At 42.6% G+C, this 25644-nt stretch overlaps 1 protein-coding gene across 2 annotated transcripts in view; it reads left to right on the top strand.

Annotated features, from left to right (window-relative positions):
- vps50 (VPS50 EARP/GARPII complex subunit) overlaps positions 1-25644 on the top strand; it is a 457944-nt gene that overhangs the window by 290831 nt on the left and 141469 nt on the right. For both annotated transcript variants that reach the window (XM_060942755.1, XM_060942754.1), the window contains exons 18-19: positions 1-7; positions 12003-12121. The exon at positions 1-7 is cut by the window's left edge and continues 170 nt beyond it. In XM_060942755.1, the coding sequence (XP_060798738.1) occupies positions 1-7; positions 12003-12121 (126 nt within the window). The remainder of the gene's footprint in view (positions 8-12002; positions 12122-25644) is intronic.

Here is a 25644-nt window from a genome sequence, read left to right as displayed (position 1 = left end):
CAATGGGGTAGGCTTCTTATGTTACTCCATGTTTGTTACACCTTTATTACATATGCATTACGTTTTTCACAGCTTCTTATCTCTATTTATATCTAATATTAGTCAGTGTTTCCTGTGGCTTTATTTAATAGGTATTGTAAAACTAATCACAAAAGGTGTGTAAACAACCTGCACAGGTTTATGACTATTTTTGATGCCTAGGTCAATAAAACCGGTCAATAAAAATGCGTCTATTTTAAATAGATATTGAATGTTTTATATCTTGTTTGCTTTTTGTTAAGCACAGAACAGTTGATGATGCACACAAACATGCTGCTGAATGACGCGGGTTATGCTTGATACAGGGAATTGAAAATAAAACACATGATTACTCAAAAGGGTTTGGGAACCTGCTGCTTGTGCTGGAACTAATTTCTGCCTTGAAATTTGACCAGTGAATAAATTAAAAGGAAAAAAAATAATCATCTTTTATAGAGTGCTGGTTTATAATGCGTTAAAAATGTGGTGTTTTAAAAAAAAAGATTCATCATCTCTTCATTGGGTTTTTCATTGCTGTGATTAAATTTGATATATTTTCATAGCTGTTGTGTGCAGCAGATGCTTGTGACCACTTTCTGTCAGGCCTGAATGAACTTGAGTTCTCTCCCCCATTTATTCTTCAATAACCTCATCGAAAGCACAATGAGCTGTTGAAAAATGGACATAATTAAAGGTGTCAAGTGGTTCGTCGTCTCTCTTCTTGCTGTGTTTGATCGGCTTTATGAAGGGCGTACTGTCTGCGTCAAGTTATCACTCAAATGCACTTGACATTTCAAAACAGATACCCGGACAACACGAGAGCACTTTATTCTAATGGTGTAGGCCCTGGTAAGAAGTGTTTTTACCTTGAGACAACGTGGAGTTAAAAAAAAAAAAAAATTACAAAAACCAGACAGTTTTGATTACTGTACTCCGTAAGCACCTTGAGTTCATGTTATATAAGAGCCTGTTGTTGTTCCAGCAGGATGTTAACATTTTTCACAGCTCCATGCCGTGCTCAGTATCAGCAGTGTCTGTCACAGGGTGTTTTCAAAATCTGCCCAAAAAAATACAGCACAGGAATGAGAGAGTTATTGGCATGATAATCTCTGAGTAGCATATCTTCTTTTCTTAAATCTCTCTCTGTTCATAAATCAAGTGAGCTGCATGCAAATGAAACTCTCGAATGAAGGCCTGTTCACGCCAAAAAATATTTCTGCACGCACAAAGATGTATTAAATTCAGTAAAATAAGAATTATTTTTTTCGCGGTCCGGTTTCCATCAAATCGTGCGCTCTGATTGGCTCACGAGCGGTCCGGAATCCTACGATACGGACCCCGGTTACAGACCTATGGCGACTCGCTCATTCACAACAACAACGAATTTGTGGCAGATCACAGAATCCAGGGACACATGTCGGCCCGGGGGCATTTTGAGTTATTGACAGATTCAGAAAGTACAGTTTCTAAGCTTTCCAATGATGCCTTCCATGTGGAGATCTGACAATATTTGAAGAATGTGTGGCCTTTTGAAAGTGTATACTTCTTAAAACAGAAAAGGGAGAAAATCGCCCTCAAAGTTTTCCATCTCAGCTACTCTGGGTGTAGGGCGGGCACATAATGCTGCTCATTTGCATGATATTAAGGAAAGCCCAACCCCCTACGAGCTAGCACGATACTACTTTCATGTAAACAAAGATCACCACGTCAATTTTCCTTCCATGCAAAGTATGCCCAACACAATTATGAAGTGCAAAAATAAGTCCTAAGGTATACTTTAACGTTTTGTGGTTGAAAAATTACTCACACCGTAAGAAAGAAAGATAGCACGATGATGACACAACTAACACAACACTAGTTTCATGTAAAGCCTCGGTCACAACCGGCCGTATGTGCTCCTACGGCCGGTCTACATGCAAAAAACGCAAGAAACGCACGAGAGCGCGCGTGTGATGTGCTGATTTTCGAGCCGCAGACTGGCCGCAGAGGTTCTTTGCCATGTCAAACAAACTCTACGGGCGCTTACGTTTTTTTCAGGTTGCAAGACAAACTTACGGCCAACGCGCGTCTTTCTCCGTGAACAAAAAAAAAAACGCAGCGATTTGGGAAACGCCAAAAATCACACGGCCAAAAAATCATACGTCCGGTTGTGACCTAGGCTTAACCAAACCACAACACACTCCGTTACATGCAAAAATAACCACACAGCCTTAGATTAATAAACTTACCCCAGCAGAAAGAGAAACGGCGCCTTGCACACACCAATGCCTCCGATGGAATAATGTAGTCCTAGAACGGTCCGTGTATCATCCGATCATTCAAGTATTCCATTCAATCTGGAAAACGAGGTTGCGGTTTTTTTTGCTAGAAATGGTGATCTCCGATGTAAATACCGAGTGTCTGTTTGCTTCGCGGTGTTTGCTCCTCTGCGCTCTGTTTAGTAACTCATTCCATAGTGAAATCACACGCCTGTATGCAGTTAAGTAGCCATGCGCTCAACTCGGATCATACAGCTGATTCGCGGAAAAAAAAACAAATGACTTAAATCATGTGAATGGCCCAATGGTAATTTACCCACACCCCCCAGCAGGCTACAGTCCTGACAAAAACGAGACAATTTGCAACAAAAAATGTATGCTTTTCCAACAAAACAATCTATTATCTGAAATACTGATTGCATTCTTCAAGATCTCAACTTGCACATGATGAAAAAAAAACAAAAATCACAAATTTAGAAAAAAAAATGCTTCTTTTGCGATTATCTCGGATTCGTTTCGGCCAACATGTGTCCCTGGATTCGGTGAGGGGTCACATATGGTAGCAATTTTTTGTCAACATTTATTTTCACATTTCTCAGTATAACCGAATTAATTTTACAGCATAGATGGCGATAACGACAGTGTTCACAGCGAAAGCCAGTTTCACTACCCTGATGAAGACGAAATAAAAGAAAACATTTCAGGAGAAAGCCGAAAACCTGTTACTATTGCTAGCGCCGAGCAAATCCAGCAGTTTATTGAGGAGCAAAGGGCAGAAAATACAACAAAAAGATGACCTACGACCTCAGTGTCTTTGGGAAGTTCTGTCGAAACCTAAACGAAGGTTGAAAGGTGGAAGACATGCCTGGCGAAGAACTAAACATGTTGCTGTGCAACTTTTTCATGTCCGCAACAAAGAAAAATGGCGATGCGTGCGAGCCGTCCTCGCTCACGTCTTTCCAGAGAAGTATCCAGCGCTATCTGAATCAGGTTTGTTCTGAATATGGTTTCCCTTTTGGGTGCTCTAATTTTCTGTTAGAATTGGTAAAGGAAAAAAGAATATTATTTACCAGCTTAAGGTCGGTCTGTATCGTGAAATACCGTGATCTCAGCCTTGAAAATACTGACTGAGGCTTTTCAAGGCCGAGGTCACAGTATTTCACGGTACGGACCTCAAGTTATTTTAAAATGTATTAAATATTGCCTTGTTTTTTTAATCATTTCTTTTTTTTTTCATTATACATGGCCCAGAAATCAAATATTCAACCTAGAAGTAGAAGTTGTCTGTTCTTTATATGTCCGTAATAAATGAGCACTGGAACTTTATTCTTTTCATAAAATGTTTGGGAAAAAGTCAGCTCAGGAGATACAGAAATAATTGCAGCACCTGGAATATCCTGCTGATCTTTTCAGCCTCCATGCTAATTTTTTTTATTAACACCATCACCTTTTTGGAATTTTTTTTTTTTATTTAAAAAAGTAATTCTTGGGGGCATCATGGCTCAGTTGGATAAGGCGCCATACCATAAATCCGGGGACCCGGGTTCGAGTCCGACCCGGGGTCATTTCCCGATCCCTCCCTGTCTCTCTCTCCCGCTCATTTCCTGTCTCTACACTGTCCTATCCAATAAAGGTGAAAAAAAAAGCCCAAAAAAAATCTTAAAAAAAAAAAGTAATTCTTAAATAAAATACTTAAATAAAATTATTATTACAAACTGACTGTATGCAGATAATTTGACGTTAAAAATTTGCACTTGATTTTTAAAATTTTAGTAGGCATTTTTTCCCTGTTGTTTCAGTGTTAAATATATTTTTATAAATAAATAAAAATTTTAACTTTTTTTTTTTTTCAAATTACCAAATAAATTATTTTTACATTTTTGTAGACATCAAATGCATCATCAAATCAGGCAGTTTTATTTTGTCATGCATACTATCTATTATAGAAATGCCTATATATTGTATATATGGCATAATTCCTTTTATATATATATATATATATATATATATATATATATATATATATATATATATTTTTTTTTTTTTTTTTTTTTTTTTTTTTTAATGAAAATCAAGTCAACTAACAGTAAATAGAATTTTAATATATAGATATTTACACTGATCAGCCATGACAGTAAAACCACCTGGCTAATATTATGTCAGTCCCCTTGTGCCATCAAAACAGCTTTGACCTTTCAATGCATGGACTCCACAAGACTTCTGAAGGTGTGCTGTGGTATCTGGCACCAAGATGTTCACAGCAGGCCCTTTAAGTCCTGTAGGTTGTGATTTCCAGTACATCCAACAGATGATTCAGATTGAGATCTGCGGAATTTGGAGGCCAGGACAACACCTTGAACACTTCTGTTCCTCAAACTACTCCTGAACAGTTTTCGCAGTGTGGCAGGGCACGTTATCCTGCTCAAAGACACTGCCGTTAGGGAATACCATTGCCATGAAGAGGTGTACTTGGTCTTCAACAATGTTTAGGTAGATGGTATGTGTCAAAGTAACATCCACTTGAATGCCAGGACCAAAGGTTTCCCAGCAGAACATTGCCCAGAGCATCACACTGCCTCTGCTGGCTTGCTTTTTTCCTGTAGGGCATCCTGGTGCCATCTCTTCCCCAGGTAAGCGACACACACGCACCTGGCCGTCCACAGGATGTATTTAAAAAAAAAAAAAAGTGATTAATCAGACCAGGCCACCTTCTTCCCTTGCTCCATGGTCCAGTTGTAATGCTCACGTGCCTATTGTAAGCACTTTTGGCAGTGGATGGGCGCCAGCATGGGTACTCTGACTGTGCCCAAGTCTATATTTGGCAGTCTGACCCCAGATGCTGCGATGCACTGTGCCAGATGTCCTGACACCTTTATATCATAGCCAGCATTAACTTTTTCAGCAATTTGTGCTACAGTAGCTCTTCCGCTGGTTTAGACCAAACGGGCTAGCCTTCGCTCTCCACGTGCATCAATGAGACTTGGGTGCCTATGACTCTGTCACCGGTTGTCCTTCCATAAACCACTTTTGCTCAGTAACTAACCACTGTATACTGGGAACACCGTACAAGACCTGCTGTTTTGGACATGCTCAGACCCTGTCGTCTCATCGTCACCCTTGTCAAAGTCACTCAGATCCTTCTACTTGCCCATTTTTCCTGCTTCCAACACATCAACTTCAAGAACTGACTGTTCTCTTGCTGCCTAATACAACCCCGATTCCAAAAAAGTTGGGACAAAGTACAAATTGTAAATAAAAACAATGCAATAATTTACAAATCTCAAAAACTGATATTGTATTCACAATAGAACATAGCCAACATATCAAACGTCGAAAGTGAGAAATTTTGAAATTTCATGCCAAATATTGGCTCATTTGAAATTTCATGACAGCAACACATCTCAAAAAAGTTGGGACAGGGGCAATAAGAGGCTGGAAAAGTTAAAGGTACAAAAAAGGAACAGCTGGAGGACCAAATTGCAACTCATTAGGTCAATTGGCAATAGGTCATTAACATGACTGGGTATAAAAAGAGCATCTTGGAGTGGCAGCGGCTCTCAGAAGTAAAGATGGGAAGAGGATCACCAATCCCCCTAATTCTGCACCGACAAATAGTGGAGCAATATCAGAATGGAGTTCGACAGTGTAAAATTGCAAAGAGTTTGAACATATCATCATCTACAGTGCATAATATCATCAAAAGATTCAGAGAATCTGGAAGAATCTCTGTGCGTAAGGGTCAAGGCTGGAAAACCATACTGGGTGCCCGTGATCTTCGGGCCCTTAGACGGCACTGCATCACATACAGGCATGCTTCTGTATTGGAAATCACAAAATGGGCTCAGGAATATTTCCAGAGAACATTATCTGTGAACACAATTCACCGTGCCATCCGCCGTTGCCAGCTAAAACTCTGTAGTTCAAAGAAGAAGCCGTATCTAAACATGATCCAGAAGCGCAGACGTCTTCTCTGGGCCAAGGCTCATTTAAAATGGACTGTGGTAAAGTGGAAAACTGTCCTGTGGTCAGACGAATCAAAATTTGAAGTTCTTTATGGAAATCAGGGACGCCGTGTCATTCGGACTAAAGAGGAGAAAGACGACCCAAGTTGTTATCAGTGCTCAGTTCAGAAGCCTGCATCTCTGATGGTATGGGGTTGCATTAGTGCGTGTGGCATGGGCAGCTTACACATCTGGAAAGACACCATCAATGCTGAAAGGTATATCCAGGTTCTAGAGCAACATATGCTCCCATCCAGACGACGTCTCTTTCAGGGAAGACCTTGCATTTTCCAACATGACAATGCCAAACCACATACTGCATCAATTACAGCATCATGGCTGCGTAGAAGAAGGGTCCGGGTACTGAACTGGCCAGCCTGCAGTCCAGATCTTTCACCCATAGAAAACATTTGGCGCATCATAAAACGGAAGATACGACAAAAAAGACCTAAGACAGTTGAGCAACTAGAATCCTACATTAGACAAGAATGGGTTAACATTCCTATCCCTAAACTTGAGCAACTTGTCTCCTCAGTCCCCAGACGTTTACAGACTGTTGTAAAGAGAAAAGGGGATGTCTCACAGTGGTAAACATGGCCTTGTCCCAACTTTTTTGAGATGTGTTGTTGTCATGAAATTTAAAATCACCTAATTTTTCTCTTTAAATGATACATTTTCTCAGTTTAAACATTTGATATGTCATCTATGTTCTATTCTGAATAAAATATGGAATTTTGAAACTTCCACATCATTGCATTCCGTTTTTATTTACAATTTGTACTTTGTCCCAACTTTTTTGGAATAGGGGTTGTATATCCCACCCCTTTGCAGGTGTCATTGCAATAAGATAGTCAATGTTATTCACTTCACCCGTCAGTGGTTTTAACATTGTGGCTGATCAGTGTATTTGCACGGCTCCTTTGGTGTGGCCCTGTAGAAATCTATCAAGTGCTCGACATGCTAATAATGCTGATAATCAGTTATGTTATGATTTGATATTCAACACACACAGTATTACTACTGTGAACATTTCAGAAATATAAATTACCCCTCGGGTGCATTCTGCCTAGATGGAACGTACTTTTTTGCCAGCTTTTGTGCCCCTGAAATGAAGTAGGTTACATCCTAAATGGAAAGCAGCATAATGCTCCTTATTTTAGACAAATTTAAATCTGAATCGCATATACCCTTTTCGGAAAGGGCCCCCATTTCTGGCAAGGTAGCAGGTTTTGAAAATAATATTATGATAATTTGGAAAAGCCAAAAAGGTCAGGGAGTTATTGTGACTGGAAAATATAATGCACACACAAACACACCTAGTCACTGACCTTTGTGCTGAGGGGACGAAATCAAGTCCAATAATAAATGATAGGTTTTTGTGTTTGTTCTGGAATAAAGCAGCACTTTCAGCCGTCCTGCTGTAAATTCACCTCTAGTCATTCTGACAAGTCTTACAAAAGGATGAAAGCCTTTGCCCTAGAATGCTTCAAGAGGGACAAGTTGACCAGACAGGGTGTGATTTTGGGAATAATTTAGCACTAAAACAAGTCCTTGATATTCCAAGTATTATACATGAGCCTCAGCAATTTTATTTCTTGGTCATAGGTTCTGAGAAAAATAAATTTTTTTTTTTTTTTTGGTCTCACTACCCAAGTCTTTGTAAAAGAGGCTGAAACTAGCAGCCCCTGTAGTCTCGGAGTCCTCTTCTTTGCTGACAGAACTGGAACCCAATGTAATCTTCTGTTTTTGAAGCCCATCCTCGTCAAAGTTTGGCGTGTTGTGTTTTCTGGCTGTAAAGAGTGGTTATTCAAGTCACTGTGGCCTTCCAAGCAGATTGAACCACACATTCTCCTCTGACCTTTCTCATCAAAATACGTTTCCGCCTGCAGATCTGCTGCTCACTGAATTTTTCTTTCCCCTTCATCACTTTTGTGCAAACTCTGGAGACTGTTATGCCTGGAAACCTCAGGAGATCAGCAGTTTGTACATGGGAAGGAAGCAAATAAATGTGATTGAGACATTGAACCATTTGTGTATCATCAATTTCTTAAATTTATTTTTAGGGCTGTCAGAATTTACGTCTTAATCGTTGTGATTAATGAACAATATTTAATGCTTTAAAATAAATGAACACAATTAACATCGCTGCGTTTTGTTTACTTCCTGTATTGAGGCTGACCTATGACACGGATGCCGCGAAACCTCATCCTGGCCAGAGACGGTCCCTCGCTAATGCGATGGAGACGAACTGTGAAAGAGTTTTGGGTGGGAAGTTTCAATATAAAAAGTAGTCCGATGAAACCAGTGAGAAAACAAAAGTAATTTGTACAGCTTGCAAAGCCGAATTCGATTATCACAGAAGCACCTCGTCTTTAAAATATCTTCACGCGAAACACCCTGCAGAAACCATCTGGACTGCTCGCCAGTCTACATTACAGGAGTGGGGTATCCGTGGGCGAAGAACTAAACCAGGAGGTGAAAAGGTTACTGATGCTTTGGCTACTTGGATCGCTAAAAACTTCTGACCCACGAGCCTAGTGTTTTCTGCCCGTGTTTTATCTGTGTATATATATTTTCTCTCTCTCCACTACCGTTCAAAAGTTTGGGGTCACTTTGAAATGTCCTTATTTTTGAAAGAAAAGCACTGTTCTTTTCAATGAAGATCACTTTAAACTAATCAGAAATCCACTCTATACATTGCTAATGTGGTAAATGACTATTCTAGCTGCAAATGTCTGGTTTTTGGTGCAATATCTCCATAGGTGTATAGAGGCCCATTTCCAGCAACTCTCACTCCAGTGTTCTAATGGTACAATGTGTTTGCTCATTGCCTCAGAAGGCTAATGGATGATTAGAAAACCCTTGTACAATCATGTTAGCACAGCTGAAAACAGTTGAGCTCTTTAGAGAAGCTATAAAACTGACCTTGCTTTGAGCCAGGGCTTTGAACCGGTTCAAGGAACGAAAACCGGGAACTTTTTCTATTTCACATGGAACAGAAACGAAACCAGAAACTTTATTATTTTTTTATGTTCTGGAACAGAAACGCTTATTAAAAATAATGGTAACCGGTTAATACCGGTTTTTATTTCGTTCCTCAAAGTTTCCGTAGCCTACAAATAAAAAAGTCATTCTTCTCCTGCGCAAGTTTCTATGACCCGCTGGGGTTCACTTCCTGTGTGACGTTCGCTGACTGAATGGAGAGAGCGGGAGGGTGGACTACTATCACGTCTCCACATCTTAAATAAGAGGTAAATATTGCAGTCTATCGTTATTCAAAAACGTCAATTTCAAACACGATATCAATATATTTGTCCACGTTAATGAGAGGCTCGCGAACATTAAATGACGTTAACCTCTGTTAGCCTATCAATGCATAGGGCCTGACTAGCCTTTGGTAACACACTAAACGAATTATCTTTCATTTTTTGGCATTTTTTCTGTTTGTGTAGATGGGAAGACATACTGAGAATCCAAATCGGCAACATTTGAAATAATAATTGTTTTGAATTATTTCTTGTCTTATTTAATGAAGGTTGTAATAGAATTAGCCTACATTTGGCTTAAGCTGGATGAGACAGAGACATAATTTTATAGCCATTTGTTAAACAGCTGACAGGGAACGTAATTAACCGTTCCGGGAACGAATTTTTTTTGTTCTAACCGGTTCGGGAACGTCTATTTAATGGTGGAACCCAAAACCGGAAACGTTAAAATTCCGTTTCTGTTCGGAACGAACCAATAGGAAAAAAATTCTGGTTCAAAGCCCTGCTTTGAGCAGATTGAGTTTCTGGAGCATCACATTCGTGGGGTCGATTAAGTGCTCAAAATGGCCAGAAAAATGTCTTGACTATATTTTCTATTCATTTTACAACTTATGGTGGGAAATAAAAGTGTGACTTTTCATGGAAAACACAAAATTGTCTGGGTGACCCCAAACTTTCGAACGGTAGTGTATGTAGCCTTGATTTTGAAATCAGCTGGCACTTAATAGGTCTGAGTTTTCTTTCTGCAACTACCGGTACATAGTTCTGTGTTTAAAGATGCTATTAAACAGTGGTATCTGAAATATTTATCCTTAGTGATTTATTCTACATTAATTTGGTGATTATACATTTAAATATGCCTTATCACAAGCTTCCGACTTCAGAAAAACAAGTTTTTAATCGTGATTAATTCATTGCAAAATGTGTGATTAATTAGGTAATTTTTTTAATTGATTGACAGACCTAATTATTGGCACAGCCTTTGGTTGAAGCCTATAGAGGCTCCTGTCTGTATGTGTATGTTTAACCGAGTTCCAGTGTGTTTAAGAATGTTCAGGTAGCGGTTCCACAGTCGTGGTGTGACGCCACTGTGTACTGACCATGTAAGTGTCATGTTACATAACCTCAGTTCGTGATGTAATCCTCCGTGGCCAAGCAGTCTAGAGTGCTATCCAGGAAAGGAACAAATTTTGTCACGTCGGTTTGAATCCTGGCGGGCTATTTTTTTCTATTTATATGAGGTGTGTCTGAAAAGTAACAGGACTTAGTGTGCTTCTTCGATGTGAGGAGCATCGTCCACATAGAGTTCTTGCCACAGGGCCAGACAATCAACCAGCATGTCTACAAAGAAATCCTGCGGCGTTTGCTTCGTTCAGTGCGCGAGAGTTGTGGCAGGACAACTCGTGGATGCTTCACCACGACAACGCACCAGCTCATGACACCCTGAGCATCCGGCAGTTCCTTGCCAAGAAGAACATCGCCGTGCTGGAGCAACCTCCCTACTCACCCGACCTGGCTCCATGTGATTTTTTTTTTCCCTTTTCCCCTAAGCTCAAGGGTGTTCTCAAGGGGACCCGTGTTCCGGACGTGGAAGCCATCAAGAGGGCCGTGCCGACGGAGCTGCGGAGAATCCCAGGAGAATCCTTCCAGGAGTGCATGGAGGCATGGTGGAGAAGGATGGGAAAGTGCGTTGGACTCGGGGGGGGATTATTTCGAAGGGGAAAGTTTGTAGTTTGGATTTGACAATTTTTTTGTGACCCCAGTCCTGTTTCTTTTCTGACACACCATAGCTTCTATCTCCCAATCAGACAAAGGCTGAGCTCAGACCTGCACAGGTCTCTAGTTTTATACATTGTAGGTAAAGATTAAAAAAAAAAAAAAACAGGTTACCTTTTCTTTATAGGAAACCATTGATTCCAGTGTTGGCCATTTCAACCCCTGTTGTGTAGATTTTTATGCCTCCGCCACCGTAAGGTGCAGGAGGCATTATGTTTTCGGGTTGTCCGTCTGTCCTTGCGTGCCGTCCGTCCCGAAACCTTGTGAACACGATATCTCAAAGGCTAATGAAAGGAATTTCACCAAACTTTCACCATTTGTGCGCTTTGGGACAAACATGAACTGATTTAGATTTTGAGATCAAAAGGTCTAAGGTCAAGGTCACTGTGAGGTCAAATGTCTGTCCGAAAACCTTGTGAACACAATATCTCCAAGGCTGATACACGTAATTTCACCAGGTCAAGATTACCGTGAGGTCAAATGTCCATCCCCAAATCACAACTTAATAAGGCGTGTAGTCTACCGGGCGGAGGCATCCCCATCGACGCCGTTGGCGTCGAGTTCTATCTAGTTTTTTTTCTTGTCTCCTGCATTCTAGAGTTAACCAAGCTCTGTCTACAGTCTTGACTTCCTTTTACTCTCCATGACCTCACACTGCTCTTTCCTCCTCCTGTCCATGTCAGTACGAGTCTGAAGAGCTGGAGAAGAGTGTGTATCAGGACTACGACAGTGACAGTGATGTGGCAGATGAACTGAAGCAGGACTTTGTGGATGAGCAGACTGGAGACATACCCAACAAAAGGTCAGTATATGACAAAGATTTAAATCAAACCATGTGATTTTTAGTGGCAGCGAAATATGCAAATCTTGACTTGACTTTATGAAGTGTAACTCTAACTCGGCTCGGCTTTAGATGTAGAGACTTTACTTACCACAATGTGCACATGACATCTGGGCAAGCGAACACAAATGAACACACTACTTGACCAAGCCTGTGATTTGATTATAACAAACAAGTTTGCGATCCAGGACAGAGAGGGTCAAGGGCCTTGCTCGAGGGCCCAGCAGTGACGGCTTGATGGTGCTGAGGCTTGAACCCCTGACCTTCCGATCATATGTACATTTTGACATTCTTTCAATATTTTTTCTTCTTTTTTTTTTTAAATTCCATGGCCATGTATTTTGCATGTTGCAGGGTTTGTGTCCCGTTTCTGTTTTATAAACCTTGATCCTGACATGATGGAATGAATCGAGCCGTAAAACTTGAAAGAAAAGATCTCGCAGATCAACAAATTGAGCTAAAAGTCAGTCTTTATGTCGGTCCTTTATAATAAAAAAAAGCTGCATTTTGAATTTCTTCTTAACGATATAACCACTAAAGTGATAAATAGATGGGGCTATTTTTTTGTCAGGGAGGCCACAGTAACTCCATCATGCATTAAGTCATTTTCTGCGAGCACAGCGGAGATGTACAAGTGCATGCTATACTAGTGTCAGCAGCGCAAAGTATTCTGTCAGGGATGGTTGGAGACGGATGTAAATGCAGAAGATCTTTATTCTAAAGAAAAGTGTAAACAGTCCAAATCGGCAGGTGTGTATCGTGAACGGTAAAACAGGCAAAAGGTCGAGCGAGGCACAAACAGAATATTGCAGACAGAAGCAGGGTCAAAAACAATGAACAGAAATCAGAAACCAGGAAATCAGTCAGGTAACAAGGCTCGGTAATGTGTCACAACAGCGCAATACTTCGCAAAGTAAGTCTGCATTCTGAGTCCTTATTTAGGCGTGCTGATTGCACCTTAATCCCGTGCAGATGTGTGTCGTTTGCGACGCGCATGTGAGTCAGTTCGGAGCGTGCTTGAGTCCTTCTGTTGTGACAACTAGACTTTAGTATAATATTATGGACTAGCGTGACTTCTCGGTCAATTTGTTTGCATTTCTCCACAAAAATGATGGTAATGCAGTATTAGAAAAGGAATCAAAATAAAGTAGTGGCTAGTTCATTGCTTGTTGATTTAAAAAAAAAAAAAATTACCGGCTTATCTTCCATCCGTGGGGTGGCACGGTGGTGTAGTGGTTAGCGCTGTCGCCTCACAGCAAGAAGGTCTGGGTTCGAGCCCCGTGGCCGGCGAGGGCCTTTCTGTGCGGAGTTTGCATGTTCTCCCCGTGTCCGCATGGGTTTCCTCCGGGTGCTCCGGTTTCCCCCACAGTCCAAAGACATGCAGGTTAGGTTAACTGGTGACTCTAAATTGACCGTAGGTGTGAGTGTGAATGGTTGTCTGTGTCTATGTGTCAGCCCTGTGATGACCTGGCGACTTGTCCAGGGTGTACCCCACCTTTCGCCCGTAGTCAGCTGGGATAGGCTCCAGCTTGCCTGCGACCCTGTAGAAGGATAAAGCGGCTAGAGATGATAATGAGATCTTCCATCCGTTTGATGTGTGACACGGAGTGCTGTCATGCGGAATACTATGTCACGCAGCTCCACGCTCGTTTTCGTCTCCTAAAACATCCATGTTTCTGGCTAATCCAGTATGGCCACACCCAGGGAAACGGCCCAACGGACTGATGTGAAAACTTAAACATTTTTTCTTTTTTCCGTCTAGAACATCTTGTATTAATGTATAATGATGACATTTCAAAACCCCATAATTTCAGAATTTCCTGGTTAATAGCTTTAACACATGCAAGGCACAGATTGGGCAGCACTTTCGCTACCTGATCTGTGTCCTCTGCCTAAATTGCATTGCACAACGATGCTGCCAGCATACTGCAGTGGGCAAACTTCTTTCTGTCGTGATATGAATGGGATTATAATAGCATCGCTTGCACTACTTGAGCTCTCGTACTGCATGTGACGGCTGCTGCAAAATCTCCGAGGGCTGTTTCATCTTCATGCAACCCACACAGAAGTTGTTAAGGATCCCCAGACCTTTAGTGTGTGCACTAACTTTCAGAGAAAATGATCTGAAGAAAATTAAATAACCTGTTCACGCTAAATGTCCATTTTGTGAATAATTAAAAGATTTCCCTGGACTTTTTAGATCCCACAATTAATGATCCCGCGAATGCCTTCTCATTTCTTCAATTCAGTAAGCCTGGGAAGCAGCTAAATAATCTAAACAATGAACTCTGCAATCTGGCCCCTTGAAGCTGTGCAGGAATTGAATCTCTCACTGTGCTGTGAGAACCTATGAGCGGACATGCCATCATTAGCTTCTTATCAGAAAAAAGAGAGGATTAATTGTGTTATGAAGAAGAAGCCTTTTTAAACCTATTCAGCTGCATCTCTGAGTCAATTTGGGGCGTTATCTTAATTGCGCAGTTGGAAAATGATTTGCTGTAAATGGCAGTAGACTGTAAAAATGATTGCTTCGTTTAACTTGATTCAAAAGTAACTAAACTGGCTGCTTTCACCTTTTGTGTGTTTAGTACGTGTAAGCTAAATAAATAACTGTTTTATGGACACAAGTGTTTTACTGGGAAATACACCTCTCATATTTTTCATACGAGTGACATCCAGGACATGGAGACCCAAAACCGTGACACACATCTCTATTGCTTTGATAAATTTGGGTACTTTTTTTAATTTGTGAATGTGTCTATATAATAAAAAGAAAGTCACACGCTGGCTTGAAGATATGAAGTGTCGAAAAACCCATATTTTTCATACAAAATGCATTGCGGATCTGAGTGACATATTTAAATAATATTGGTTGGTGTCAAGTGGTATATCGGATATATTCCATTCAGCTAGCATGATATTGAACGAGTCGAAGACGAGTAGCTGAATGGAATATATCTGATATACCATGAAAAAAGCCAGCCAATATTATTATTTTTATACATACACATTCGATGGAACAATTATAGATTTTACAAAAAGTAAAGAACGAGGGTGTAACTTACCGATATTGAATGCTGATTCTGATCGAATGTAATCCAGTGTACATGTACAAAGTCAAAGTTCTAACAGTAAAAATGAGACAAGTCCAAAAAGCCTGAACAACAACCCAACTTGTATACAAGCTATATACAGGTTGACAGTTCAAGTTCAAAGTTACTTTTGGTCCTAGTTAATTGTTGCATTGCAGTTGTTCAAAAGAAAAGGGCTTTGCTGAGTGAAGTCCACGAGTGAAGTCCTCTTGTAAAAGTCTCCGTCACTTCATCACCTCCAAGTAAACCTTGGACAATATTTCCGCTATTGCTCTCTTTTCCAGTTTTTCGATGTCCGTTGGTATGTTTTTCTCCTGTAAATGTGTGAAGAATATCCAGTGAAGTTTTTGTCACCTTTCGGGTGTTCAGCACGTTTGTCTCTTTAAATCTTCCGCTTTTAATGAAGCGAACCTTGCGGCCATGCTTGTGAACAAACTGTCACAGTCACTCGCTAGCATGGAAGTTTTACATCTCCGACGTGTGTCTTTTCCAGTTTTTCCATATAAAGGTCATAGGCAATGGTCGGAGGTGAATCATAGAATATCAACTTTATTGTCTAGAAGAACGACCCAAAAAGCGAATTAAATCTTCCTAGTGTCTAATTTGCACCCTAAAATTGAATAAAACGGTTAAAATGTATTGTTTTGCCCAATTTCCGAAGATTTGTTTACATCTCACTTATGCGCACTTTCACCGCCAGGGGACCGTCGTCATGACGTCATTTAAGCCAAACAGACTGGGAGCAGTTCTGTGTTTACTTGCGAACCGAGCACACGTGTACAGACTTTGGTCGTGAGAGGTTGTGTAAAATGTCTGAAAGCGATAGCGATTTTGAAGTAGGAACTCTCCAAATTGAATATCGAGAGGTGAAACCATATATGTATGAGCCTATGGCCGTTGTGAAGCAATCGGTGAATGTGGCTCACTGGTTTGACCCTGCAGCCTCGGAATCGGACAGCAACTCAGCCGACTCTGATCGCGATGACCCCAGACCTCAACAAGACTCGCACCCAAATGATTTATTCTGGTAGTGATGATAAATTCTTACTTTCATCGTTATACTAAATAAGAGCCCTTCTGAAGAATAATTAAACCGCCCTCCCTAGTGGATATAGGTAACGATTACTTGACAGTGTGCCGGTAGGCCACATTAGCCTGCCATCCGCGGCATTATACTATTTATGGCCTACTCTGAGCGAGGAAATATCCCTTTGTCTCATTTCCACAATGATTGTACAGGATCCCTCAGGATTCTTGACTTGTCAATTTCAAGTAAAAACATTTACCTCCAATCTTCTCCTTTTTGCTTGAGCATTGCTGCTCCGTTTCTTCTTTGACTGCTTGATTTTGTTTCACGCGCACAATCCACTCTCTCCGCCTCGTCTCCTCTTCCGGAAAAAAACAACCCTCTGGCTTCACGCACACAATCCACTCTCTCCGCCTCGTCTCCTTTTTCAGAAAAAGCCAACCCTCTTGCTCTGCCTCTTCTTTTTCGGAAAAAGCCAACCCACTCGCTCCGCCTCTTCTCCTTTTTCAGAAAAAGCCAACTCACTCTGCCTCTTCTCCTCTCTCGAAAAATGGTAAAAACTTCTTCCTGAACTGGTCCCGTTGTTACAGTTCACTGCACAACAATAAGGCCTGGTTTTTCTTTGGAAATTCCTGAACGCACGTCTGCACTCAAGCCGAACGGCAATGTAAGTAAACGGAAGTGGACTCAATTCAAGCGGTTTGTTTGTCTTAAATGACGTCACGCACCGAGTGGTCACGAAAATAGCTGAACAGAAATTTGCCACGATCTGCGCTAACTTATTTTAATTATTACTTATTAACAATACTTCTTGGGACTAGAAGAAAATTACAGAGGGTTTTTTAACATATAAAGTTTCAAATGTGCATAAAATTAAAACCACGGCCTATGAGCTTTAATGCAGAAGATTAAATGCGTGAAGAATAGCTAGTGAAGTTTTGGTAGCCTTTCGGGTGTTCAGCGCATCTTTCTTTTTAAATCTTCGGCTTTGAATGAAGAAAACCTGGCGGCCGTTTTTGTGAACAAACAGTCAGTCACTCACTAGCACGGAAGTTTTACACCTCTGATGTGTCTCTCTTCCAGTTTTTTGATGTCTGTTGGTATGTTTTTCTCTTGTAAATATGCATGAAGAATATATAATTAAGTTTTGGTAGCCTTTCAGGTGTTCAGCGCATCTTTAGTTTCAGTTTATTTATTTAGTGCTTAAACCGAGCACTGAATTAACCCCGTCTACTCTCTCTCCTGGCCAACAAAGAAATGATTGTGCACATGCACAACAGAAACGTTTTGTCATTGGACATTGTGTGACATCGTGTTGTCTTGACAACGTGCAATATTATAACAATATTGCATGCTCATTCTCAGTCAGTTAGTTAGTTAGTTAGTTAGTTAGTTAGTTAGTTAGTTAGTTAGTTAGTTAGTTAGTTAGTTAGTTAGTTAGTTAGTTAGTTTGTTTGTTTGTTTGTTTGTTTGTTTACAGTCCCCTTAGGGAAATTCTTTTTCACAGTTTACATACATTTCATAGCGCATTTTAAGGGCTGTTTCATACATACAGTAAAGGCATACATAATCACAAACACATGGACATGATCACAGGCGTATATACATAACAAACTGTTTCACACATCCAGTAGAGACATATATACATAGTCACAGACATTGTCACAAACACATTTTGATCCACAAAAAGGAGAACCAAATACCATTTCTTTTGTTTCATTGACATTGAGTTTGAGGAAATTGTTTTCACACCATTTGGCGAAGTGTGAAATTGTGTGGTTATATTGTTGTGTTGAATGGGTGTCTGTGAAGAATAGCTGTATCGTCTGCATATTTGAGATATATGGTGTTGGATGAAGGGCTGACACAGTCATTAGTGTATAGAGTGTATAAAAAGGGGCTTAAGATACAACCCTGCGGAGCTCCTGTGTTGGAGGTAAGTGCAGGTGTGATTTTTGTGCTTACCCGTACGGCCTGTTGTCTGTTGGTGAGGAAGTTGTAAAGAAGATGGATCAGACGAGCAGGGACGTTGAGGTGGGACAGTTTTTGGATCAGCAGGTGTCTCTGGATAGTGTTGAATGCAGAACTGAAGTCTGCAAACAGGATCCTGGCAGTCGTGCCTGGGGAGTCCAGGTGTTGTAGGAGGAGGTGCAGCAGGCAAGCTACAGCATCCTCGGTGCCTCTCCTGGCCTTATAGGCGAATTGGAGGGGTCCAGATGTTGACGGACATGTGGCAAGATCGGGTTGAGCAGCAGATACTCCAGGCACTTCATCAGGATGGAAGTGAGGGCAATGGGACGGTAGTCATTGGGCTCTTTTGGTCGGGGTTTCTTGGGTACTGGGATTATTGTGGCTGTTTTCCAGGGGGTGGGAATTTTACATTGATAGTAGGCTTCACAGAAGAGAGAATGGATTATGGCAGAGAGTTCATTTGCACAGGTCTTAAGTACCCTGGCTGAGATCCCGTCGGGCCCTGGGGCCTTGCCTGGCTTGCATTTCCTCAGCTGCCGCCTAACGTCCTCCTCTGAGAAGGGGGCTGGTTCATCTGGGTCCAGCGGAGGGAGTGCATCCAGCTGTCTGCGGCATTCTTCTGTGAAATCATCTCTGTCGAACCGGTTGAAGATGATGTTCAATTTATGTCCTTGCTCGGGCGAGATTGGGGTGCTGGGTTTAGGGGCGCTACCAGTCATTGTTTTGGCCATCTGGAAGGCTTGCCTAGTGTTCATGGCACTGAATTGTTGTTCTAGTTTATTTTTATATTGTAGTTTGGCTTTGAAGATCTCATTTTTTACGCCCCTGTTTGCTGCTCTGAGTGCTGCCCAGTCCTTTGTCTTGAAGGCTCTGTGTTTTTCTTTCAGATTTTTCTTTAGCTGTGGTGTAATCCAAGGTTTAGAGTTTGGGTATTTTTTTTATTTTCTTTACTGGTATGGTGGTCTGGATGCAAAAATTTATGTAGTCTGTGATGATGGATACCTTGTCGTCTAGTGGTTCTCCATCAAACATGTCCCAGTTGGTGCATGCCAGAGAGCCTTGGAGTTGAGCAGTGGTGTCCTCCGTCCATTGGGGGGGCGCTGTAGGTCTCTGGTTTGAGTCTTTTGAGTTCCTGTTTGTATATCGGAAGTAAACAGATCATGTTGTGGTCTGCGAGTCCAAGTGGAGGATAGGAGCGTGTCCGGAAAACGTTGGCGATGTTGCTGTAACATAAGTCCAGAATGTTATCCTTTCTGGTGGGGATGTCAACATACTGTTGAAATGTTGGTAAAATAGTGTCCAGTCTGCATTTGTTGTAATCCCCCATTATAAGCACCAGAGCCCCAGGGTACTTAACAAGCATCAAGTTAGCTTCTTTAGCAACCAGCTCAGATGCCTTGTTGGTGTTAGCGTCTGGGGGAATGTAAACACAGCTAGTCACAACAGTGGGGAATTCTCGGGGGAGATAGTGGGGGCGTAGGGACACAGTCAGTATCTCAATATTCGGTGTACATATCTTTTGATGAACCTTGATATTAGTACACCATCTGTCATTGATGTAAAGACACATGCCCCCACCCCGCATCTTCCCTGATTGAGCCGTCCTGTCCGACCTGATGATGGTAAAGCCGTCTAGGGTTACCTCGTTTTCGGAGATCGTCCCATCCAGCCAGGTCTCGGTCAGGGCAATGATGCAGGTGTCCCTGAAAGCCCTTTCCAGGCGGCATCGAGCATGTAGCACATCCATCTTGTTGCGGAGGGACCAGACATTTGCCAAGATGATGGAGGGGAGGGGTGGTTTAAAGGGATGTCTTCTGATCCTGCTGCGGATTCCTCCCCATTTGTCCCTTTTCCTGGGTCGAAGCTCTGGGGGTAAGGTTGCCGCTGCCGCTGGCTTGATGTTACTTGGCGTACAGTCCCGTAATGATAGCAGGTCTTCTCGGCTGTAGGTGAGTACCCTTCCATCTATCACCGGTTGCACTGTAAGGCCATCGCAGGTCATCAGATGCGTGATGATCACTAGGGCAATGATTAATCCAGGCATTTTTGCCATAGTTGACAAACAAACGAGAGACACTAGACGGACTTAGACAAACTTAGACAAAAAAAACTTGGACAGTACTTGAAACGAGACGAGACAGCCGTGACGAGATGCGTACGAGACGCGGCAAACTGTGTTGTCGCAGCAGAACATGCGCCAAGAGAGTGGTGTAATACATGGAGGATAAGCGATATGATAATATTGCATGCCATCAATAAACCCACTAGAATGGAATAGAATACATGTTTTTATTCCATGGAAAAAGTGGCCCGTATGTATAATAATTTTCAATATTTCACACTGATGAACGACTTCCGACCGGTGGCACTCACTTCACATCTGATGAAGACATTGGAGCAGCTCTTCCTCAGCCTTCTCAGACCCCAGGTACAACATGCCCAGGACTGTCTGCTGTTTGCGTACCGGGCAGGTGTCGGAGTGGAAGACGCCATCCTCTACCTGCTACGCCGAGCCCACTCGCATCTGGATAAGGGAAATGGCACAGTGAGGATCCTCTTCTTGGACTTCTCGAGTGCCTTCAACACCATCCAGCCCCTATTGCTTCAGGACAAACTGAACAGGATGGGAGTGGACCCCTGCCTGGTCACCTGGATCTCCAGCTACCTCACTGACAGGCCGCAGTACGTCATGCTGGAGGACATCACGTCTGACACTGTGATTAGCAGCACCGGAGCACCCCAGGGCATGGTGCTGGCCCCTCTTCTCTTCACCCTGTACACCGCGGACTTCTGCTACAACTCGGAGCTGTGTCACATTCAGAAGTCGTTGGGTGTATCAATGACGACAGAGAGGAGGAGTATAGGAGCCTGGTGAGGGACTTTGCTGTGTGGTGCAACAGGAACCATCTGCAGCTCAACACCTCGAAGACCAAGGAACTGGTCATTGACTTTGGGAGGTCCAGACCAAGGTCACGACCAGTTCTGATCGAGGGAGTCGAGGTGGAGGCAGTGGATTCCTACAAGTACCTCGGGCTGTGGCTGGACAGCAAGCTGGACTGGACTTGCAGCACCGAACACTTATACAGGAAGGGACAGAGCAGGCTGTGCTTCCTGAGGAGGCTGCGGTCCTTTAACATCTGTAGGAAACTCCTGTGGATGTTCTATCAATCTGTGGTCGCCAGTGTCCTGTTTTACGCTGGGGGGGCAGCACATCCAAGAAGGACACATCCAGGCTGGACAAACTAATCAGGTGGGCCGGCTCTGTGGTCGGCATGAAGCTGGACTCTCTGGTGACGGTGGCAGAGAAGAGGTCTATGGACAAACTATTGAACATCATGGACAATGCCAGTCACTCTCTGCACACCGTCATCAGCAACCAGAGGAGCCTGTTCAGTGACAGAATGTTCCTTCCCAAGTGCAGGACGAACAGACTCAAAAACTCTTTTGTCCCTCACGCCATCAGACTGTACAACTCCTCTCTGGGGGGAGGAGGGGTAACAGGAGGACAGAGGATGGGAAGGAGCAGTAGCCTAGCCTAACAATAAGCAATACCGGACAATGTGCAATATAAAGTGCAATATCTCTCCTGCTGCTGCCCCCCCCTTTTTTCCTCCTCCTTCCCCCCCTTCCCCATATCTTATTCTTTTTATATTTGTATATGTAAATAATTTATTTAAATTTATCTAGAAGCTTTCTCTATTTATTTTCTCTGTTTATCTGTAATGATGCTGCTGGAATCTTAATTTCCCTGAGGGAACCCGCCCAAAGGGATCAATAAAGTTTTATCTAATCTAATGTAATCCGATGAGGTCACTTGCAGTGTTTTCCTGCTGACTTGTCAAAATGGCGAACCGGTTCAAAATTAAAATTCTTTTGATGAACTTGCATTTTTTTTTGTTTCTTTTTTTTTGTGGCTGTGTCCATATAATATTAAGAATATTACATGGTGGCATGAAGATATGAAGTTTATCTTCTCGTGTTAAAAATATTTTCACTCGTTCGCATCGCTCACATTCACCACTCGGAGATAAACTTCATATCTTCATACAACCGTGTAGTATCCTCGAGCCACCCAATTATATTAAAACTTCCGATATGGTGAAAAGTCTCAAGTGTATGAAGTAAGAAGTGTAGTAAATTGGCATATTTGATTTTGTGGTAAAACATGGGTGGTGCTGTTATGTGTCTGCTTCCACTGGGTGAACAGTTGAACACACAGGAACAAAGTCAAGGGTGTTAATACTTGACTGAAAATAGAGGGACTGTTGGGTGCAGATTTTGTCAGAGGATGTTAATATACAGTGTAAACTGTCCTGGTGAACTTCTACCGCTGTACCATCGAGAGCATCCTAACCAACTGTATTACAGTCTGGTATGGGAACTGCTCTGTCTCGGACCGGAAGGCACTGCAGAGGGTGGTGAAAATCGCCCAGCGTGTCGTGGGAGCCTCACTTCCTGCTATTGAGGACATCTACAGGAAGCCATGTCTCAGGAGAGCCATAAACATCAACAAAGGCTCCTGCCATCCAGCACACACTGTTCACTCTCCTGCCCTCTGGAACGCGCTACAGGAGCCTTCGGACCAAAACCAACAGGTTCAGGAACAGGTTTTTTTTTTTTTTTTCCCTTCAGCTGTCTCACTGCTGAACTCCGTCCCGTCCCCTGCCCCCCCCCCCCACACACACACACACCAACCCCCCCCCCAACAAACTGAATTGACTTATTGACTTGAACTGACTTCACTGCACTATCACCATTTGCACTACTGTTTATACTGCAGATATCTATATTATACCATTGCACGATAGTTCATTCATATTGCGCATTTGTACATATCTATATTACATCATTATACCATTCCATACCCTGTAATTCCTGTACATTTATATTTGCATATTACACTTATGTTATTTACTGCTATGCACTTCTGGTTAGATGCAATCGGCATTTCGTTGCCTTGTACCTGTGACATGTGCAATGACAAAATTGAATCTAATCTAAACACAGGAACACATTTTCTGCGGTTGAATCTCTAATGGTGTTTGATTGTACATTTAGTGCACTATGTAGGGACTGTGAAGCCGTGACGCAGTAGAATTATGCCGCTTTTCCACTACCAATGCGGCTGAGTTGGGCTGAGCCGTGCCGTGCTGTGCTGAGTTGGGCTGAGTCGAGCTGAGTGGGGCTGTTGGAGTTGCATTTCAACTACAACTGCGCTGAACCGTGCTGGCTGGAAGTGGGTGGACACATTGGGTGGAGTTAGCGAAAGTGGGTGGACGTCACGTGATGTCGTTAGGCGGCGCAAACAGTGACATCAGTGGCCTTTTAAGCGGTAGTCTCACGACCCGGATAGTAAACAATAAACATGGAGTCGTTAGTGTTGCTGGTCTTGGTGCTGTGGCTTGTTGTCACCGACAACGCCAACAGATACTGGCAAGAGCGTATAGATGAGGTGAGGCGCATAAGGCTTCAGAAATTCTCGTAATTCGTAATTCTTCTTCTTCCGGGTTTACGGTGTTTACAGATCCCAGCGTGCTCGCGGGGCGTGTGTGGGCATGTGAGGACACTCCTCCTCACCAATCAGTGCACAGGGGAGTGTCTCCTCACGCCCCTAGCCCCACTCAGCTCGGTTTGGCTCGCTTCAGCCCTACTCCAAAACCGTGCGAGTTTTGGGTGCTGAGTAGGGCTGAAGCGAGCTGAGTCGTTCTGCTCTGAGGTAGTCGAAACGCGAGCCGTGTCGGGCTGAAGTGAGCTGAAAAAGGGTAGTGGGAAAGGGCCATTAGCGAACTCGGCAGTTAGGAAACCACTTGGTTTTCAACCTTCTTGAAGATGGCAGGCAGAGGGAAGGACTGTCAAAGTAAGCTGAATATCAGAAATAGAAAAGCATAGTGGGGGGAAAATAAATAAGAACAAATTGGCTGATAACATGACTTCTTTGGATTTTTTTTTTTTTAAAGAGAAAAACAAGTTACATTTCCAGAACTTTATCCCGGATTTCTTTTGATAGCTCTTTGGTTTTCGTGTTGCTGTTATGTTGGGTGTTTTAAACCTCTGGTGCTTTCCAGCAACAGGTGTGTTTTATACTGAGATGACATGGTACTTTAATTGCACACACGTCGACTACATTCATCTAATTATGTGTCATAGCAGTGGGGCTGAATACTTATACAATCAAGTTTTTTATTATTATTATTGTCCTCATCATCATCTCATCCAGCTGACAGGCGATGAGCTTATGCCATCATGTGTTGTCCGGTGTCGTCCACATTTCACGAAAATCGCTTCTTCTCTCTCAATTCTTCACTGATTTTTATTCTTTTTGGCAGGAAGGTATGAAGTAATTAAGCCCTAACGAGCAGATTCCACACACATCGCTTCTTCTTTCTCAGCTCTTCACTGATTTTGATTCTTTCTAGCATGAAGTTAGGGGTACCTAGGGTGCAGATAACTTCTACCTAGATTTGCTTAATTACAATTATTAATGAAGTTATGAACTAATTAAGCCGTAAGGAGCAGTTCAATCACTGTTGCTCCTGGAGTGGTAGCACCTGCCTGGGTTCCAGCTATGGGTTAAATAGTACATCACCAATAAGGCGCTGGCAGCAGGGCACTTTTCAGGACAGTGTGGCAGATGAACCCAACAAGGTCAATGGCACACCACCAGATGGCATGCGGAAGAGCCACTCAAATGGCCAAAAGATGGCATCACTCGGCAAGTCAGTTGTCACTGTGGGGCAACTTCCATACCTGTCAGGTCTGTGGCACTTTTGTGCACCACTTGGCGTCAGGTCTGAAGGTCCAGAGAGACAACACGATGGGGACACGACATTGGTTGTCTTTACCTGACTGTGCAAGGCACTTCACTAGAAGAGGAGAATAGTATGCAAGTGCTCACAAGGCCAGACATTCCATGGCGGCTTGGCCGGGCCATTCCTGCCGCCGCTGCGGGTGACTCTGTCACGCTGTTTCTGTGCATCCTAATGAAGCAGTCATCATCTCTAGCAATGGACAGCCGACTACAAAAATCACAACAAAATCACAACAAAAATCACTTCTCAGTCAATTCCTTGCCATTTTGGATTCTTTCTGGCAAATGGGTCGGTATTCCTAGGGTGTATGTAGCTTGTATATAGTGTATACAGCTTGCAATATTTATTGTGGAAGGTGGCTCACTTTAGATCGTTCCTTCTGGACTAGACGGGGCCAGAGTGAGCTACGCCGTCATTGACAGTCTCGTTGTTATTATTATTGTTATTTCCATGTCGCACAGTGTTTTCACTGGTATGTTTACTGTCTGTCAAACCTCAACTAGGGCCTCAGCCAGCCAGTACTTTCCTCAGTATGCGAGCTATACCCAAAAGGGCTGACTTCTGCAAAGTGCGTAGATCATATCG

The sequence above is a fragment of the Neoarius graeffei genome, chromosome 16 (genome assembly GCF_027579695.1).
Source record: "Neoarius graeffei isolate fNeoGra1 chromosome 16, fNeoGra1.pri, whole genome shotgun sequence".
Lineage (NCBI taxonomy): Eukaryota > Metazoa > Chordata > Actinopteri > Siluriformes > Ariidae > Neoarius > Neoarius graeffei.
Note: the sequence above shows the minus strand (reverse complement) of the source record. Positions and strands in the feature narration are given on the sequence as shown.